Source organism: Cebidichthys violaceus, unplaced genomic scaffold (genome assembly GCF_023349555.1).
Source record: "Cebidichthys violaceus isolate CVI_PGR_0920_01 unplaced genomic scaffold, fCebVio1.0.p SCAF_17, whole genome shotgun sequence".
NCBI classification, from domain to species: Eukaryota; Metazoa; Chordata; class Actinopteri; order Perciformes; family Stichaeidae; genus Cebidichthys; species Cebidichthys violaceus.
The window spans coordinates 12,019,693-12,035,779 of NW_027176340.1; the positions used below are offsets into that span (position 1 = coordinate 12,019,693).

The 16,087-nt window shown below is 39.1% G+C and overlaps 1 protein-coding gene across 2 annotated transcripts in view; it reads left to right on the plus strand.

Moving 5' to 3' along the window:
* The window catches only part of LOC137874016 (receptor-type tyrosine-protein phosphatase gamma-like), a 598,619-nt gene that overhangs the window by 103,294 nt on the left and 479,238 nt on the right, over positions 1-16,087 (plus strand). For both annotated transcript variants that reach the window (XM_068712605.1, XM_068712604.1), the window contains exon 2: positions 5,787-5,903. In XM_068712605.1, the coding sequence (XP_068568706.1) occupies positions 5,787-5,903 (117 nt within the window). The remainder of the gene's footprint in view (positions 1-5,786; positions 5,904-16,087) is intronic.

Genomic DNA, 16,087 nt, shown 5'->3' on the forward strand with positions numbered 1-16,087 from the left:
TCAAGTCACGCATATAGCTAATAACTATTAACTACAACATTTTGCAAGAAATTTTGACAGTGTGGCTTCTACTAAGACGTCGCAATATATATATATATATATATATATATATATATATATATATATATATATATATATATATATATATATATATATATATATATATATATACACTGATGTTACCGGTAGTATCGTTGAGGTTGGATTGAGATATCGCTTCTCTCATTTCTGCATTTTAGATTCATACTCTTGGATTGAATCTTGTATTTGTGGGGCTTTTATTTTGAAAGGGTGGGACTGGGTGGGTGAGAGAGGGGGAGAGAAGACAGAATCATGTTTGACACACACAAACAGAAGTTATTTAAGAATTTGCTCGTGTGTGTGTGTGTGTGTGTGTGTGTGTGTGTGTGTGTGTGTGCGTGCGTGCGTGTGTGTGTGCGTTTGTGAGAGTGTGTGTGAGAGAGCGCGAACTGAAAAAAACCCAAAAACCTGCTTTTACAGAGAAGCTGTGTCACACACACACACACACACACACACACACACACACACACACACACACACACACACACACACACACACAAGCAAATTCTTAAAGGTTGCCTGTCTCACAGAGTAAAATCTTAAACAATATGTGTCAGCCATTTTGTCCTGTTTAACCAAAGCTAATGCCATGCTAGCAGCCATGGTTAAATCTATTTGTGTGTGTGTGTCATACACTCTGTCTGAGAGAGACAGACAGATATAGAGAGACAGACAGACAGACATAGAGAGAGACAGACAGACAGACAGACAGACAGACAGACAGGCACAGGCAGAGAGACAGGCAGAGAGACAGCAGACATACAGACAGAGATACAGAGAGACAGACAGACAGACTTACAGAGAGAGACAGACAGAGACAGACAGACAGACAGGAGGTCTAACAATGCCTTTGACTGAATATCTCCAAGTCATGTGTGTGCGTGTGTGGAGAGAGAGAGAGAGAGCGTGCGTGCATGTGTGTAACTGGTTGCCATTGCGCAAGTTACAAAACTGGTACCGTCTACCGGAGGGAGACAGAATCATAATGCTAGATAAACACAAAGAGGTTATTAAATGACGGGGGGGGGGGGGGGGGGGGGGGGGTCCTCCTGAATGACTGTATGAGAGAGACACACAGAGAGATAGAGTGAGAGGAGTGTATGTGTGTGTGTGTCTGTGAGTCTGTGTGTTTATCAACATCACTAATTAGCTACACCTGTGTCCTTGCAGCCATTTCAAGGAGAAAAGACTGGGAAACACCTGTCAAACAAAACCTAAAAAAAATGATAACCGTAGTTCCTATTGCCTCGATAATAATACTGGAGAGGAAGGATGACTTGAAGAACAGATTATGTGAAAATTGTGTCTGTAGTGTTAAAAATGTGAGCTTCAGCACAAGTTACAAAACTGGTACCGTCTGCTTTCTTTGACAAATTACTTTTCTGATTTAACATGGAGTCTAATGGAGCAGTCGGTTGGAGTTCATGTCGCTCTGCGGCTCTTTGAGCCAAATGTGTAAGTCCGTTGGATTCCATAGATACTTGGCTGCGACCAGCACAACATTTCCAAGCGTTTTGGCCAAAAGTGGTGTATAAAGAGTACAAATTGTGGGAATGGGAGCAATTTGTTTGGAAAAATCACAGAATATTTTCCTGCTCTGCTCCACTCTGACAGTTATGCCCTCACTCTAACACTTAACGAGCTGCGCAATACACACCCATTATAAAATCTGAAACGGACCCAAAATTTTCCTGAAACTGAATCGGTGACTTCATGAAAACTGTACTAGCTATCAAAATGTCCGTTTGGCTCAATAACGTCCATTTTGTCTACGTTTAAAACTTTGAATAATTTTTCTACGTTAATGTATGGCTGGTCAATATGGGTCCAAAGTTAAGTGTTTTTTTAGCTCTCTTCACAACGAAACCCCATTCAAGTCAATGGGGAAATTTTGCTCTGTTTTTGGGGATTTTCGGGAAAACTGCTGGGCGAATCTCTTATAAAAGTCATTGCACACCATTCCGATCAGGCCGCACGTTTTGGCGTATTTTTTTCGCAGGTGTTGGCAACGCTGTGTGAGGAGAAGCGTCCCAAACTTTCTGGATAAACATTAAAGATTACTAGAAAATGCATTTCCTGCTGAAAATGCGTTGGAATGCTGAAAGCTGAAATGAATTGCAAAAACATTGCTGAAAATACAGAAATGAGAGACTACCTGTCTGAAAAATGTTGAAGCCCGAAAGCATTTAAACTGCAGTGCTGAAAACCCTTCTAGTTGAAACGTCTATGGCGTCAGTAGCTGAAAATATGAGAGGAAGAAGGCTTTGAAAGTTGAAGAAGTTTAACAGGATTTGAAGATTTTCTCCATAGATATCCCATTGAAAAAAAATTGCAAAAAGCTTAATTCAAAAAGCTTAAAGATTACAAACATGAAAAATCATATCACCCCTCTCCTGAAAGAGCTGAACATTTTGATATTCGAATGGTTTCTGTGGCTTAAAAAATGTCAGCAGTAGTGATATTTGTAGTAGTAGTAGTAGAAGTTGTAGTTGTAGTAGAAGTATTGTTTAAAGTAGTAGAAGTATTAGTAATTAGAAGAAGTAGTAGAAGTAGTCGTAGTGATAGCTGTAGTAGTAGTTGTTGTATTTAATATAACAGTAGTAGAAGAAGAAGAAGAAGAAGAAGAAGAAGAAGAAAAGTAGTAGTAGTAGTAGTAGTAGTAAAAGAAGTAGTAGTAGTAATGGCAGTTTTTGAAGTAGCAGTAATAGCAGTAGTAGTTGTACTAGTAGCAGTCGTACTAAGAGCTGTAGTGGTATTAGTACTGGTAGTAGCGTGAATAGCAGCAGTAGTAGTAATAGCAGTTGTGGTATAAGTAATAGTAGTAGTGGTAGTAATAGCAGTAGTGGTAGTAATAATATTGATGGTAGCAGTAATAGCAGTAGTAGTAGTAGTAATACTAGAAATATTAGCAGCAGTAGTAGTAGTTGTCGCAGTATTAGTAGGAGCACTAATTATTTCAACAAAAAAGCCTAATTTTGAGCTTAATGTTTAAATACAGTTAATCCATGGGGCTTTTATTTTGGCAGGGTGGAGGAGAGAGGAGAGGAGACAGAATCATAATGTTTGAAACACACAAACAGAGGTTATTAAATGGCAGGCTTCATCGCAAGCATTCCAGTTAGATTTCACACTGTGGGGCTTTTATTTTGAAATGGTGGGGCTGGGTGGGTGAGAGGAGACATAATCATAATGCATGAAACACAAACAGAGGTTATTAAATGACAGGCTTCATCACAAGCATTCCAGTTAGATTTCATTCGGTGGGGCTTGTATTTTAAAATGGTGTGTGTGTGTGGGGTCCTCTAAAAATGTCCAAGACCTGAATGACTGTATGAGAGAGAGACACACACACACAGAGAGAGTGACACACAGAGAGATGGAGTGTATGTGCGTGTCTGTGAGTCTGTGTGTTTATAAACATCAGTAATTAGCTGAATTAAGAACACCTGCGTGCCTGCAGCCATTTCAAGGAGAAAAACCTGGGAAACACCTGTCAGACAAAACCTAAAAAAAAACATAACCGTAGTTCCTATTGCTCTGATATTAATACTGGGGCGCAAGGATGACTTGAAGAACAGATCATGCGAAAACTGTGTCTGTAGTGTAAAAAAAAGTGGCTTCAATGGCGATTTAGAAATGGGGTAGGGTTGTCTGTGGAAGACTTTTTTGAAGTACGTTTTAACGTCTATGGAGGAGAAAGTTGGTTTTCCTCTCAAATAAAGGGTTTTGTGCCAAATGTGTAAATCTGTGGGATTCCACAGTCATATGTCTACAACAAGGACAAGAGTAGCTACGTTTCCATCCAAAAATTATGCATGTAGAGTGAAAATTGAGGAGTCAGTCGCAAAAGACAAATATTTTTTTCACAGGAATCTCAAGCTCCTCTTCACTCTAGCGGTGACATCACGCACTCTAAGCATATAGAAATATGAAGAGATATAGCACTCATGAGCTGAAAGAGCTGAACATTTAAATATTTGAACGGTTTCTGTAGCTTAAGAAATGTGGAAAGTATTAAGTGCCAAAATACGTACGGAAGAAATAGTCAGAATAAAGAATAGGATAACAATACTTGGATCAGCATTCCAACAATAAAGATTCGAAGAACAATACTTGGAATGCTGAATCAGCATTCCAACAATAAAGATTTGGATAACATTACTTGGAATGCTGAATCAGCATTCCAACAATAAAGAAACAGGATAACATTACTTGGAATGCTGAATCAGCATTCCAACAATAAAGAAACAGGATAACATTACTTGGAATGCTGAATCAGCATTCCAACAATAAAGAAACAGGATAACAATACTTGGAATGCTGAATCAGCATTCCAACAATAAAGATTAAGCCCAATGGATTATATACAGTGTGCTTTGGCACAGGCAGTTTTACTGCCTTGTGCTACAAAGCCACACTGAACTATTATTTCACCAGGATCAACTTATTGTGCGTTTTTTGGGGGGTTTACCGCAATCACGATTTAATTATTGTCTCAACCCTAAGTGCAACCTTATATACCTAATGAAGGTTGATTGTTTTCCATGATCAGCTTTTATTTTTAAGTATTTTTCAATAAAAGGGACCTGATCAGAAAAATATTCTGTTACAGCTTTTATAGAACTTGTTACTGGAAACGCTATCTTATCTTTCTACTAATCATATGTCCCCAGGACTGTACCTGCTTATCTCATTCATTTGCAGAAATGTGATTATAGAAAGTAGGTCAGTGAAAATTGACCAAGTGAATATTACAATAGTAAACCCTCGTATTATGTCAATATTGATTTATTTATTGTGATTGTGATATTTACAATTAAAAGGCATAAAATGTACAAACTAATTTTGTCTGAGGACGTCCTGTGAGCCAGATTAACCCCCAGATTACACCCCCCCCCCCCCAGGTCACAATTGTTCTGTTGGGGCCCTTATTGACCACCCATTTCCCCTCCCCACTCTCTGTGAGTTGTGTATGTACAGTATTGTTTGGCCTTTAAGTTCCCAGCTCAAACAACAGACTCACTCTAGACCCTGAAATGAACAAGCACTCCTGTGCTGGAATAAAACAAACTGGCCCCAGACTTTCTTAATAATTAAGGTCCTAAAACAGGGCCCTCTACATTAGATTATATACCACTTATTTGGTGTAGAATATCTTAAAAAAATTGCAATAAATATATTTACAAATACTGATAGACATGCGGTGGACGTGCGACTTTTTGCAGTCCCTTGAGGTCTGGGGTCTTGGGGTCCTGTTGGTAATCATAGGAACAGTTTCAGCATCATTCTTTAGACCGAAGGCCCTTGGGCCACAAGAAAAACTAATTTAATCATCCCACTCGCTAAGCAAATGCTCACATGGATACATATGACATTATGAAAACATTATATCATGTATCATCTTTTGACTGCAGAGGATGTACCTAAATTTAGCTACTCAGAGAACTGTCTGAATGAGACACTGTAGGACTGAGGTTGTCCTTAAATGCAGACTGGTCTGTTTTCTAGACAGTTAGGTTCCTCAGCGTAGTTATTCTTTTTGCTGACCCTTGTTCCTACTGTGAATGTTATTATGAGGCAGGTTGCGTGGTAAGGCAGCTAAGGACACAGTTGGCTGTCATCCTGCCCAGTAGGTGTCAAGGCATGGCTGCAGAGTGCTACTGTTTGTGCTAACCCTGCCTGTCCGTGTCTCCTCCCCCCCACAGCGCTGACAGGAAGCCAAGCCAAGTCCCAAGCCCCTATCCAAGGCCTTCGCAGAGCCACGACCGACAGGACACGACTCCGGAGAACCACCACCGAGGAGACCTACTGGGCCTACTCAGGTGTGTGTTTGTGTGTGTGTGTGTTTGTGTACGTCTTTCCTGTGAGGAAATTGTGGTGATGTTCACTATGGAACATTCGGAAAGCCTGAAACTTTTACTGGTAAAAAGGTAGAAAATGACAAGGAAAGTAATTATTAGAAATTATTTTGATATTTGTCTTTTACCAAGAAAGCTGAAATACTGAGACAGCTGGCAGCTAGAGGACAGTGTTTAGGATCAGATTGGAAGGTTAAAGTGTTTTAAATGGAAAGCTGTAGGAAGGTTTGGAACTACTGAATGCACATTTGGTCACATCTGATTACGTATGGTGCACACAGCAGAGAAACACCAATCTAAGAAATATCTTGAGGAAACTGAGGATTCCTGTGCAATTTATGTCCATAAAAAAATGTGGTGTCTCAGGAGTGTAGGTTAAAAACATCAGTCAAGGAAACCACATACCAAAGAAGAAAAGAGTTTACTGATGTCGTATGTGCAAAAATAAAAAAAAGCTGCTCAAACAGAATGCATTTCAGTCAAGTGATTATCATCAGTTGCATTTACACAAAGGCAATGATGATCAAAGGAACTGGGTCCCCAGGGGCCCACAAACCATCATCCAGTGGGTAGAGGGACCACAACAATGTCATATTGGCACAGTCATGTGGTTTATACGGTATTCATGAATACAGGCAAAAATTAGGTTCCGTCATTGAGACCGGAGGAATAGAACGGAGTTACAAAACAACAACAACAAAATCTACATTTCATCTAAAATAGGCGTCTTTCCACATCTCCCACTCTTCTAGATTGATGAATCTGTGTGGTTGCAACAAGAGTCGGAGAGTTTCTTGAAATTGTCTGGCCTACAGGACATTCTCTGGTTGTTTTTGTCCACATACTGCAGTGGACAGGGTTAGGAAATTAAAAAGAATAATGGTGAATTGTCAAGCCAGACCAAGATGTTCCTAACACATGATAACCCTGTCCAGGGGTTAGATTCTGAAAACGATGCTCTTTATTTGCCCCAGCTGCAGAGAAATCCAGTGTCTATTTCAAACATTAGAGAATGTTAATGCTGTTAATGCAAACGCAACACTTCCTCCATGTTCACCTGTCATACTCACCACTCTGCTGCTCTGAGTTTCTCTCAAACACTTTATAATAACCATCAATAATAAATGGTAAATTAATACTTAATTAAACTTTAGTTAATACTTATGTTACTGTTAACAATGTTTATTGTTAATTTATTATTAGTAATGCTACGACGTATGTTCATTTATTAGTTTGTGTAATATGAATTAGTTAATGTTGTATCACACCTTATGAGATGATAATTACATTTTGATTACATTATTTATTAACAGTTTATTGTTGCACACATTATATACTATACTTAGTATTTATTAATGCTGACTAAATGATTTACAAGCCTCAAGAAATTGTTTGTTAAACATCTATAAACATGATGGACCAGTAACCAACTATTAAGTATTAACTATCTAGCTAGATGTTCATTGATGCTTTACAAATTATTTACTAACCATTTTACAATGTTTTATATTCAGCAGTTGCAACTTTATTCATTGCATCCAAATTCATAGATGGTTGACAAAGCAATTATTAAGCATTAACACATATTTAATATAGTATTTAAAATGTTGTGTGCAACAACAATAAACTGTTGAATATACATAACATAATTAAAGAATCACTAATAATTACAAAGCATTATGATTTATTATGTCATTGTTTACTAAGGTTTGACTAGGGTTTAATGAACTAACAATTTAATTAATTAGGCGCTACAATATTATTATGACCATTAGTCTGTCTTTTCAACACAAATCCTCTTCCACTAATTAAGGTTAGTAAGGTTAGTTAGTTTTTTTGGACCTGCTACTGCCAATGAAACTCAACATCCTTGCATCACATTTAATCACCTTTCCTTGGAGGCTTTAAATGTGAAACAGCTGCTGGAAGTGAAGTTGTATTGATAGTAGCTTACTGTGACAGCGAATGAAAGAACAGAGAAGTAGAAATAATTGGAGCGAATGAATGACCAGCCTTTATTTCACTGTACCAGCCCTCGGCTGTTATTACAGACTCTGGCTGTGCTGTTAGAATACACAGCAGCTTTACAGCCTCTTTACAGCCTCTTGGTTCAGGCTTTAGGGTTAGGTGTTAGAGATTTCAATAAGTGGAGAGCTTCACAGGTACAGTAAGTCTGGGTTAAGACTAAGTTGTGTGATTTACAGCATGCTGTACTGTCTGTGTGTGTTTTAGAGTATGTGCCACTGTCAATATGATATGTTTGCCTTCCTCCTTCTCTCTCTGTCTCTGTTCTTCCTCTCTCAGCCGCTCTCCTCTGTGCTCCTCTGGCCTGGAGGCATCTCCAGGCTTTTTTTTTTATTTTACCAGCGCTTCAGAAAAGAAATAAGCCACTTCCGCTGTCCCTTTAGAGCCTTTAGTTTTTCAGAGGGGCAGCATTAATCTTTTACCGTACAAGCGACGCAAGCCCCGGGCCACAAATGATCTTTTAGTTTATTTATTTCAATACTTCTGCTTGCTCTTCTTACCCTAATTGGTGGCCCGTCGTGCCTGCAAGAGTGCGGGAGCTTGTGGGTAGAAACAGAGCCGGTGACAGGTTCCCTTAGTGTTCCTGTTGCTGATGCTCAGATCCACCGATGCTCTCCTGCTGTCCCCTCGCACATGTCTGATCGCAGCTCTTACATAAGATGCTGATGTAATGGTGGGTAGGATCCAGGCAAGAGAGGAAAACAATAGAGAGACAGCGGGGCTGACATGCTGCTGGATATTCTATTTTTGTGTCATTGTAAGAGCCACAGAGATCAGAAGTAAAGGAGAAATCCTGTGTTATCATTGGCCAGCATTTCATAAGGTTAGCACAGGACCGCACTCATCACTGTCATTGTGGAGATGGAGGACAAAAAAAGAGATGTAGGAAAAGTTTTACAGCACAATCCTCGGTTCAACCTAAAGTTAACAATCAGAAGCAGGTATTGTGAGGAATTTTAAGTTTTAAAGCATTCCTAGTGCTGGATATTATGTGTCACAGTGTGTTTACTTAGGAAGTGTTAAACCAAGGAGTGTTGTCATTGAATGTATATTGAGTGTCTGTGATGGGGGTTTGAGGAATGTCAGAAGGTGTAAATCTGCGGGGGAAGTGGGTAGTTCACTGAGGTGTCTGCCCAGGACAATTTGTCAGGAACCAAGGAGGAGCCCATTGGACTTCAGCCAATCGTGGAGCTGATCGATAGGTTGAGGAATGTAACTCTGGGGGGGCAAAGGAGCTGTTTGTCCCCTGAGAGAATCAGACTTCCTTCGTACCATGGGGCAGATACATCTATCTGTACTGTGGTATGAACGGGGTCTCATATTTCTTGAAATATTTGACTATCGGTAGTGTAATTTGGTTTGTGATTGTTTTGGCTTCTGTTAACAATATTAAATACTTTTGATTTTGACCTGGACCTGCTGACTCCTGCCCTGCTTGCTGATGGAACAAAGAGTGCAAAGGGGGGGGCTGCTGCTTCTTCTCCTCAGTGGCCTTCTTCTCCACTATGGCCTTCTTCCTCTCTGTTTGAGAAATTTCTGAACATTACAGTATCATGAAGTGAGCGAAGTGCTTTACAATGCTACACTCTACCCTCTTCCTATTATGGATGAGTTTGTGTGATATCATCTTTTCTGACACACACACACACACACACACACACACACACACACACACACACACACACACACACACACACCGCCTGTGCTTCACTTTCTCTATGGGATCACAATTAATCTGCGATGCATGTGTGCCGTATACCAAGAGGCAACCTGACTTCTTTTGTTTTTAGAGAAGTTATTTAAGTTTGAGTTTAATCTTTATACAGTTTGTAAAAAACAGTCGATGCCATAGAAAGATATTGTGTTAAAAAGGAGAAGTGTGTTTTCATTGTGTTGTGTTGGCAACACTGTTTTCATTCAAAGTGATCTGTATTGGATGCTACAGCTATCAGGGCGTGTACCATTAGGTAACGCTCAGGTTTAGAGACCACAGAATGTGGGGAGACACATCCAGAGAGAGGAAGAGACAGAGAGGCAATGAGGGGTTAATCCCAAGCACTGCCTTCCACAAAACCTCTCATTTGATTATCCGGGAGGCTCTTTGTTGAAGAACATGTGTTACATCTTTGAAGGAATAATTCAACAGTTTGAAATGTGAATCCATTGCTTTCTTTTAGTGATTGAGATGAGTACATGATCAATCGGAGCTGATACCAGGACATGGTTAGCCTAGCATAGCATAAAGACTGGAGGCAGCTAGCCTTGCTCTGTCTGAAACTATAATCATGATTATTTTCTAAAAGGTTGGATTTTGTATTGTCAGAAAAAATGATCCCATAACCATAACTGACAATGCTGTGTGGTGTTCTACACATAAATGACTGTAGAGCAAATCATAAATAGTAAATTGTTTATATTTAAAAGATGTATCTTCTATAGCTTACGCTGACATGCTTATTACAAAAATTGCAAATTCATATTCTATATTATACAGCTTTCCTAAACAGACATTATAATATTAGAGAAAATTTATTGGTTTATTGTCAAAATAAATATAATATAAATAAAGTTATTATTATCATTATTATAAAAACCCATTCACTAATTAATGATGTGAAATGATGGTGCCATCAAGTGACATTGTAATCAGATGAATCAACATTATTATTATGTGACTATGGCTTTAAATATATTAACTGGAAGTAATTATGAGAATGACACTCAAAGTTTAACTGCACACATTAACCTTACAGTAGCTCTATTGGCCAAGCTTTTCCTTGAGATATGCAATATAAAGCATATAATATATGAAAAAACCTTTACCGTGATATATGTTACGCATTTTACATAACGAGTGCTTTGCCGTATCGTTGTAAGATCAGCCGTGTGACACTCAGAGGTCAAATTGATTGGCTCTTCATTCTCGACTGCTGGACAATTGAAAATCCAGAGTGCCTGTACTCAAAATTTTTATTTCATTTTCCATTCAATATGATACACATGTTGGTATTAAAAATATGCCCCTCGTCTCATACCATTCATATACACACAGACACACACACACTTAACTGGAAATTAATTTTCAGACCTGCACAATGTCAAGGCTCGCTATTGATGGCAGAGGCAAATCTAATTTGCGTGCTCCTTGCCATTCATGACCAGCCGCCATCAGAGAGCGCTCAGGCCCTCATGCTGCAGCCTTGAAGTGGGTCAATTAAGATGGGAATTGATGATATGTTGTACAGTCATTTTACTCATGAGGGAAAACTGTTCGTTTGTATTAGCCTGACAGCAAGTGCTGTTGTCTATCTTCTTCTTTTTTTCACATGTGAAAATTGAAATGTCCACATAATAGATCATTCACACCTAGGAAAAGAAACAAGAAAGTATAGTTTATTCAATACCAACATGTTGTGAAGCACATGTCAGTCTGTCTTTGTGATTAGACTAGTAATAAAAATGTATTTTGTGGTTTAAATCATAAGTATTATAATTATTTGTGCAAATATAACTTGGATTGCGTCTTCATTAAAAAATATGACTGGAGAAGAGATAGGTCAGTACTTCTCGTATTTTTCTTGTCAAAAAAGACCATTAAAGGCCCAAAACCAACAATGAATGTATCGACTAACAAGCTTCATATATTGTCTTCCACTGTGCCATTGAGCTCCATTAAATACACATCAATAAGCCACACTGGGTGACATGTTGAGGGCGGCAGTGTCCCAAGAGATAGAACGGGTCGTCTTTTAATCACAAGGTTCGATCCCCAGCTCCACCTGTCCACATGTCGAAGTGTCCTTGAGCCAGACTAAGCAGCTCCCGATGGACAGGCCAGAGCCTGTTGGTGTATGACTGTGTGTGTGATTTGGTGAATGAGAGGCAAGTTGTACAACACTTTGTCCAGTAAGGTAGAAAGGCCCTGTATGAGTGAAGTTAATTTAACAGGTTCTTCATTACCATGAAAACACACTCACAGGGGTGAAACTATAGCCCCTCTCACTATATGTTAGGAGGAAAATGGGCCCCTTGGGAGTAATTCAGATTACCACCTCAAACATACACCTCGGTTTAAAGAAGAACCCGTCATGGTAAATTGAACTGTTGTTATATATTTAATTTGAAAATGCAATATTTTGGTTATATAATCAATAGCCATTGAATTTGAGCAATAAGATAAAATAGCCGCAGAATAAGCACAATTATATGTTTATTCTCCATAAACTATTACATTAAATTAATGCTGTCTTATTTTCTTCGGTATTTTGTCATGAACAGATATGCAATGATGATTGTTGGATAATGTTTGTGTTGATGTTGTTCAATGTCATGTATCTATTTGATCATGTGATGAGAATAGATAGTAGCCAGTCCCGATACCTTTCTCTTTGACCTACTGTCCCAATACAACAGCCTAAGTAACTCATTCAACTGTAAAATCCAACACAATGTTGGTAAAATATATATATAATACGCCTAATGGTTTGTGTGTGTGTGTGTGTGTGTGTGTGTGTGTGTGTGCGTGCGTGATCCATAAACTAACTACCTTGTAACTACCTTACACCACTGACACACAGTGTGATTTTTTATTGGACTCAACCCTACAACTCAACGTACTGTCCTGCTGCCACTAATAGTGACTACAGCATCAATGTAAATGTGTATTCCTCTGCAGTTTTCAGCAGCAGAATCATTTTACATTTACTTCAACTTCTTGAAGACTCACGTCTTCAGGAGTAACCAATAGGCTTTAAGGCTGAGTGCCACAGACAGCTTTGTGGAAGGTGAAAATCTTCATGTTAGCTGTGTTACCTGATGTGTCCAGTATAGGGATGGGTATCGTTTTGTTTTTTTCCGATACCGGTGCTAAAACGATACTTTAAAAACGATACCGGTGCCTAAACGGTGCCTGAACCGATACTTTAAAAAACCCCCACACAAAACGACGATTGACGACATTAAAGAAAGGCTTTTTTTATTGCCAAGGCAATTTGTTTTCTTCAAATTGAACAATATATTAACTGTTTAAAGTATACTATGAATATAAATAAATACAAAACACTTGGCTTCAAACTACAGCTTCAAACTTTTTAACTTCAAACTATGAACAATATATTAACTGTTAACAACAGTTTACAGTATACTTAAATAAATATAAATAAACTTCAGCAATTCTTTTGCAGAAATATAAGCATATTTGCCTTCTCTGGAAAAATACGACACCTCTCCTGACTAATTGCATGTCCTGCACAGGAGAAAACCCTCTCAGATGGTGTCGAAGAGGCCTGTACACACAGGGATGAATTAGTGTATTGGACAGATCATCCCTGGATGGGGTCGGTAGCGAGGATTGAGGGCAGTCGTCATCTCTCTGTATAAAATACGTTTGAGGATATTTATTAGTCTTTTTGACGAATTGTCTTAATGGAACAGATTTGATGCAAATATTGTTTTCCCATCACTTTTTTTTTACCTGAACCGTGGAGATTCCACAGTGGAAAAAGAATGCAGTCCCTTGACCACACATTTGGTCACAGACCTGTGGAGGTCCTCCACCTTCTCTTTTGTTAAATGAGCCTTCTTTACCAAGGTGAGTGGATGTTGAAGCTGGAGAGCCAAAAATATAAACATAAATAATGTTAAATATTTTACAGGCAACAGAAGCATCACTGCACATGCCATCGCTAGTTTCATTAACATTACACTGACTTGCTATGATGGCGGCAGGAAGCCTACCGTTTGCTAGTAGCTAGCTAGCTAACTTAAACATGGTTATAACGCCTAATTTATCATTTGTTATTAGGCCTACTTTTATAAATGCAAGATTTGCAATCAACGTTACATTACTAACTTGAGGTAAGGCTGCTGTTGTCATCATCGGTCTCCACTTTTTCAGGGTTGGGACCAGTCTCCTCATCGCCGGGGCCAGGGAGGCCCACACTGCCTGCTGTGGTGCTTGGCATCGGCTCGCGCTCACGCAGGCAGTCAAACACGGTGCATGCCTTTTAGTGCGAAATACAGCCACACTTTTGACCGTTTACCTTTCGGCATTTTTTCTGTTAAAAGGTTGATGGCTAGCTAGCTACTGTAGTTATACAATGGTAGGCTATCGTTACCTGCTGCCAGGACGGAATCATCAGAGTAGTGTAACGTTAACTAGCGCAAGTGAGGTGATGCTTATGTTGGCTGTAACGTCCGTTTTAGGCCACCAGTGGCAGTATTTCAATCGGCTCAGGCACCGAAAGGAAGCACCGAAATCTGCGTTGTGTTTCGGTCCGGAAGGCACCGGTCGTTTAGGAACCGGTGCCAATATGGCAAGAAGTTTTCAGTATGTATGGCGTGACCAAATGATGGAATTTAACTCATGCAGACCCGGGCGGCTATGTAACGTGTTATTTTAGCTTTAGCTGGCAAGCTAGTCACCAATCCATCAAAGAGCTAGCAGGGTCTTGCAAAGTTAGGAGGAGTTCAAACTTGGATACTCTACTATAAGGACAGGACTACAATCAATCATTATTAACTTGTTAATAGCCCATGTCACAGTGGATTTTGATTTATGACTTTGATTTGATGGCTCTGCCTTTAACGTTCCTCCAATATAGACACCACACAAATGTTATTGCCACTTTCTCTTTGACACTCACTGATAAAAAGTGGAAGGACTGCTGCATATGCCTGTGACAAGTGAGAATGAGATGGTGCAACAAATGCTTTGCTTTGCTGCAAGTATGCAACATTTTTAAAGGGAATGTGGATTAAGACAGCAAAAGCATTTCTAAGGAAAGGATCACGATTCACCCGTCCGCTGATGCCGTAAATCGCTGTTTTATCTCTTATACTTGGCAGCTATTTAAGAAACAACATATTCTGAGTTGTCAAAATTTTTGTCCTGACCTTTTCAGTTTTGAATACTACTGTTTGAAACTTCAGTGAAAGAGAAATTATTTTCAAAGAGAAGGTTCTTACTGTCAACACATTCATGTTCTGCAGCTAACCCTGCTAAAATAATTAACTGAGAGAGAAAGTCCACCAAAGGCGAGAGGGAGAGAAGGATGATGGGAGAAACAAACTTTCTCAAGGGATTGGCATTCGTGTCCTGTGTCAAACCAAAAGTTCGATTTTTACTGATGATGTAAAGCTATTTCAGAGTCACAACGTTACGTCTGAAGGTTATGTTTCGTTACTTATTGAAGCCAAACCATAAGGTTTTTTCTAACCCTAATAAAGGGGTTTCACAAAATTAACCACATGTTAATTAACCAATGTTACCGTGACTGTTTCACAATAAACCTTCAGTATTAACATTCTTCACAGAAAAGCTTCTCAAGAAAATACAATCTCAAAACCTTCTTCACCAGCATTGCTGGAAAAGTCTGAGGGCATCTGGTGGCAGGTCTGCAAGGTTCCTCAGAAATGAATGGACCTGGCGGAAGTGAGAAGTGACTGGGAGCATGGACAAAGGGAGAAACTTAACAGAATAAAAACAACTGAGGTGCGACATTGTGACATTGTGACATTTTTGTACATTTAACTAATGTGCCATTTAGACCAAAAACCTAAATCTATATCCTGGTCTTTCTGAAATTGGAGCTGGACACTACCTGGCTTTGATGAGAGCATCTCTTTTAGTGAAGGATATTTATATAATGATAACTTACATTTAAAAGTAATTTAACAGATGCGCCAACGTACAAAAGACGACTGAAATTGAACTTCTTTTGATAATTACAAAATTATGTGAAATCCTATGATCTAGAAGAAGTGTAGAGAACCTGTACTACAAATTCAGACTCACATCAGAATGAATTAAGATACATGTTGATGTTCCTGTTTGAACCTGCCTGGGGTCAGCAATTGAGTGCAATTGAATAAATTTATTTTGTTCCTATGAACCAAAACATAGAACTGTCCATGTTCAAATTCACATGACAAAGTCAGGGCTAAACAAGAAAACCAACACGCCGACACACCAGGCCTTCTGACCCAAAATTAGGCGTTAGACCTTACTGATACTTCCGTGGCTTAATGAGAGCTGTACAGTTTACAGTATGTGTCAATGATATCCATTGCCTCAGTTTCTATAGTCAGTCCACCAATCAATCCATCTGAGATTGACTCATAAT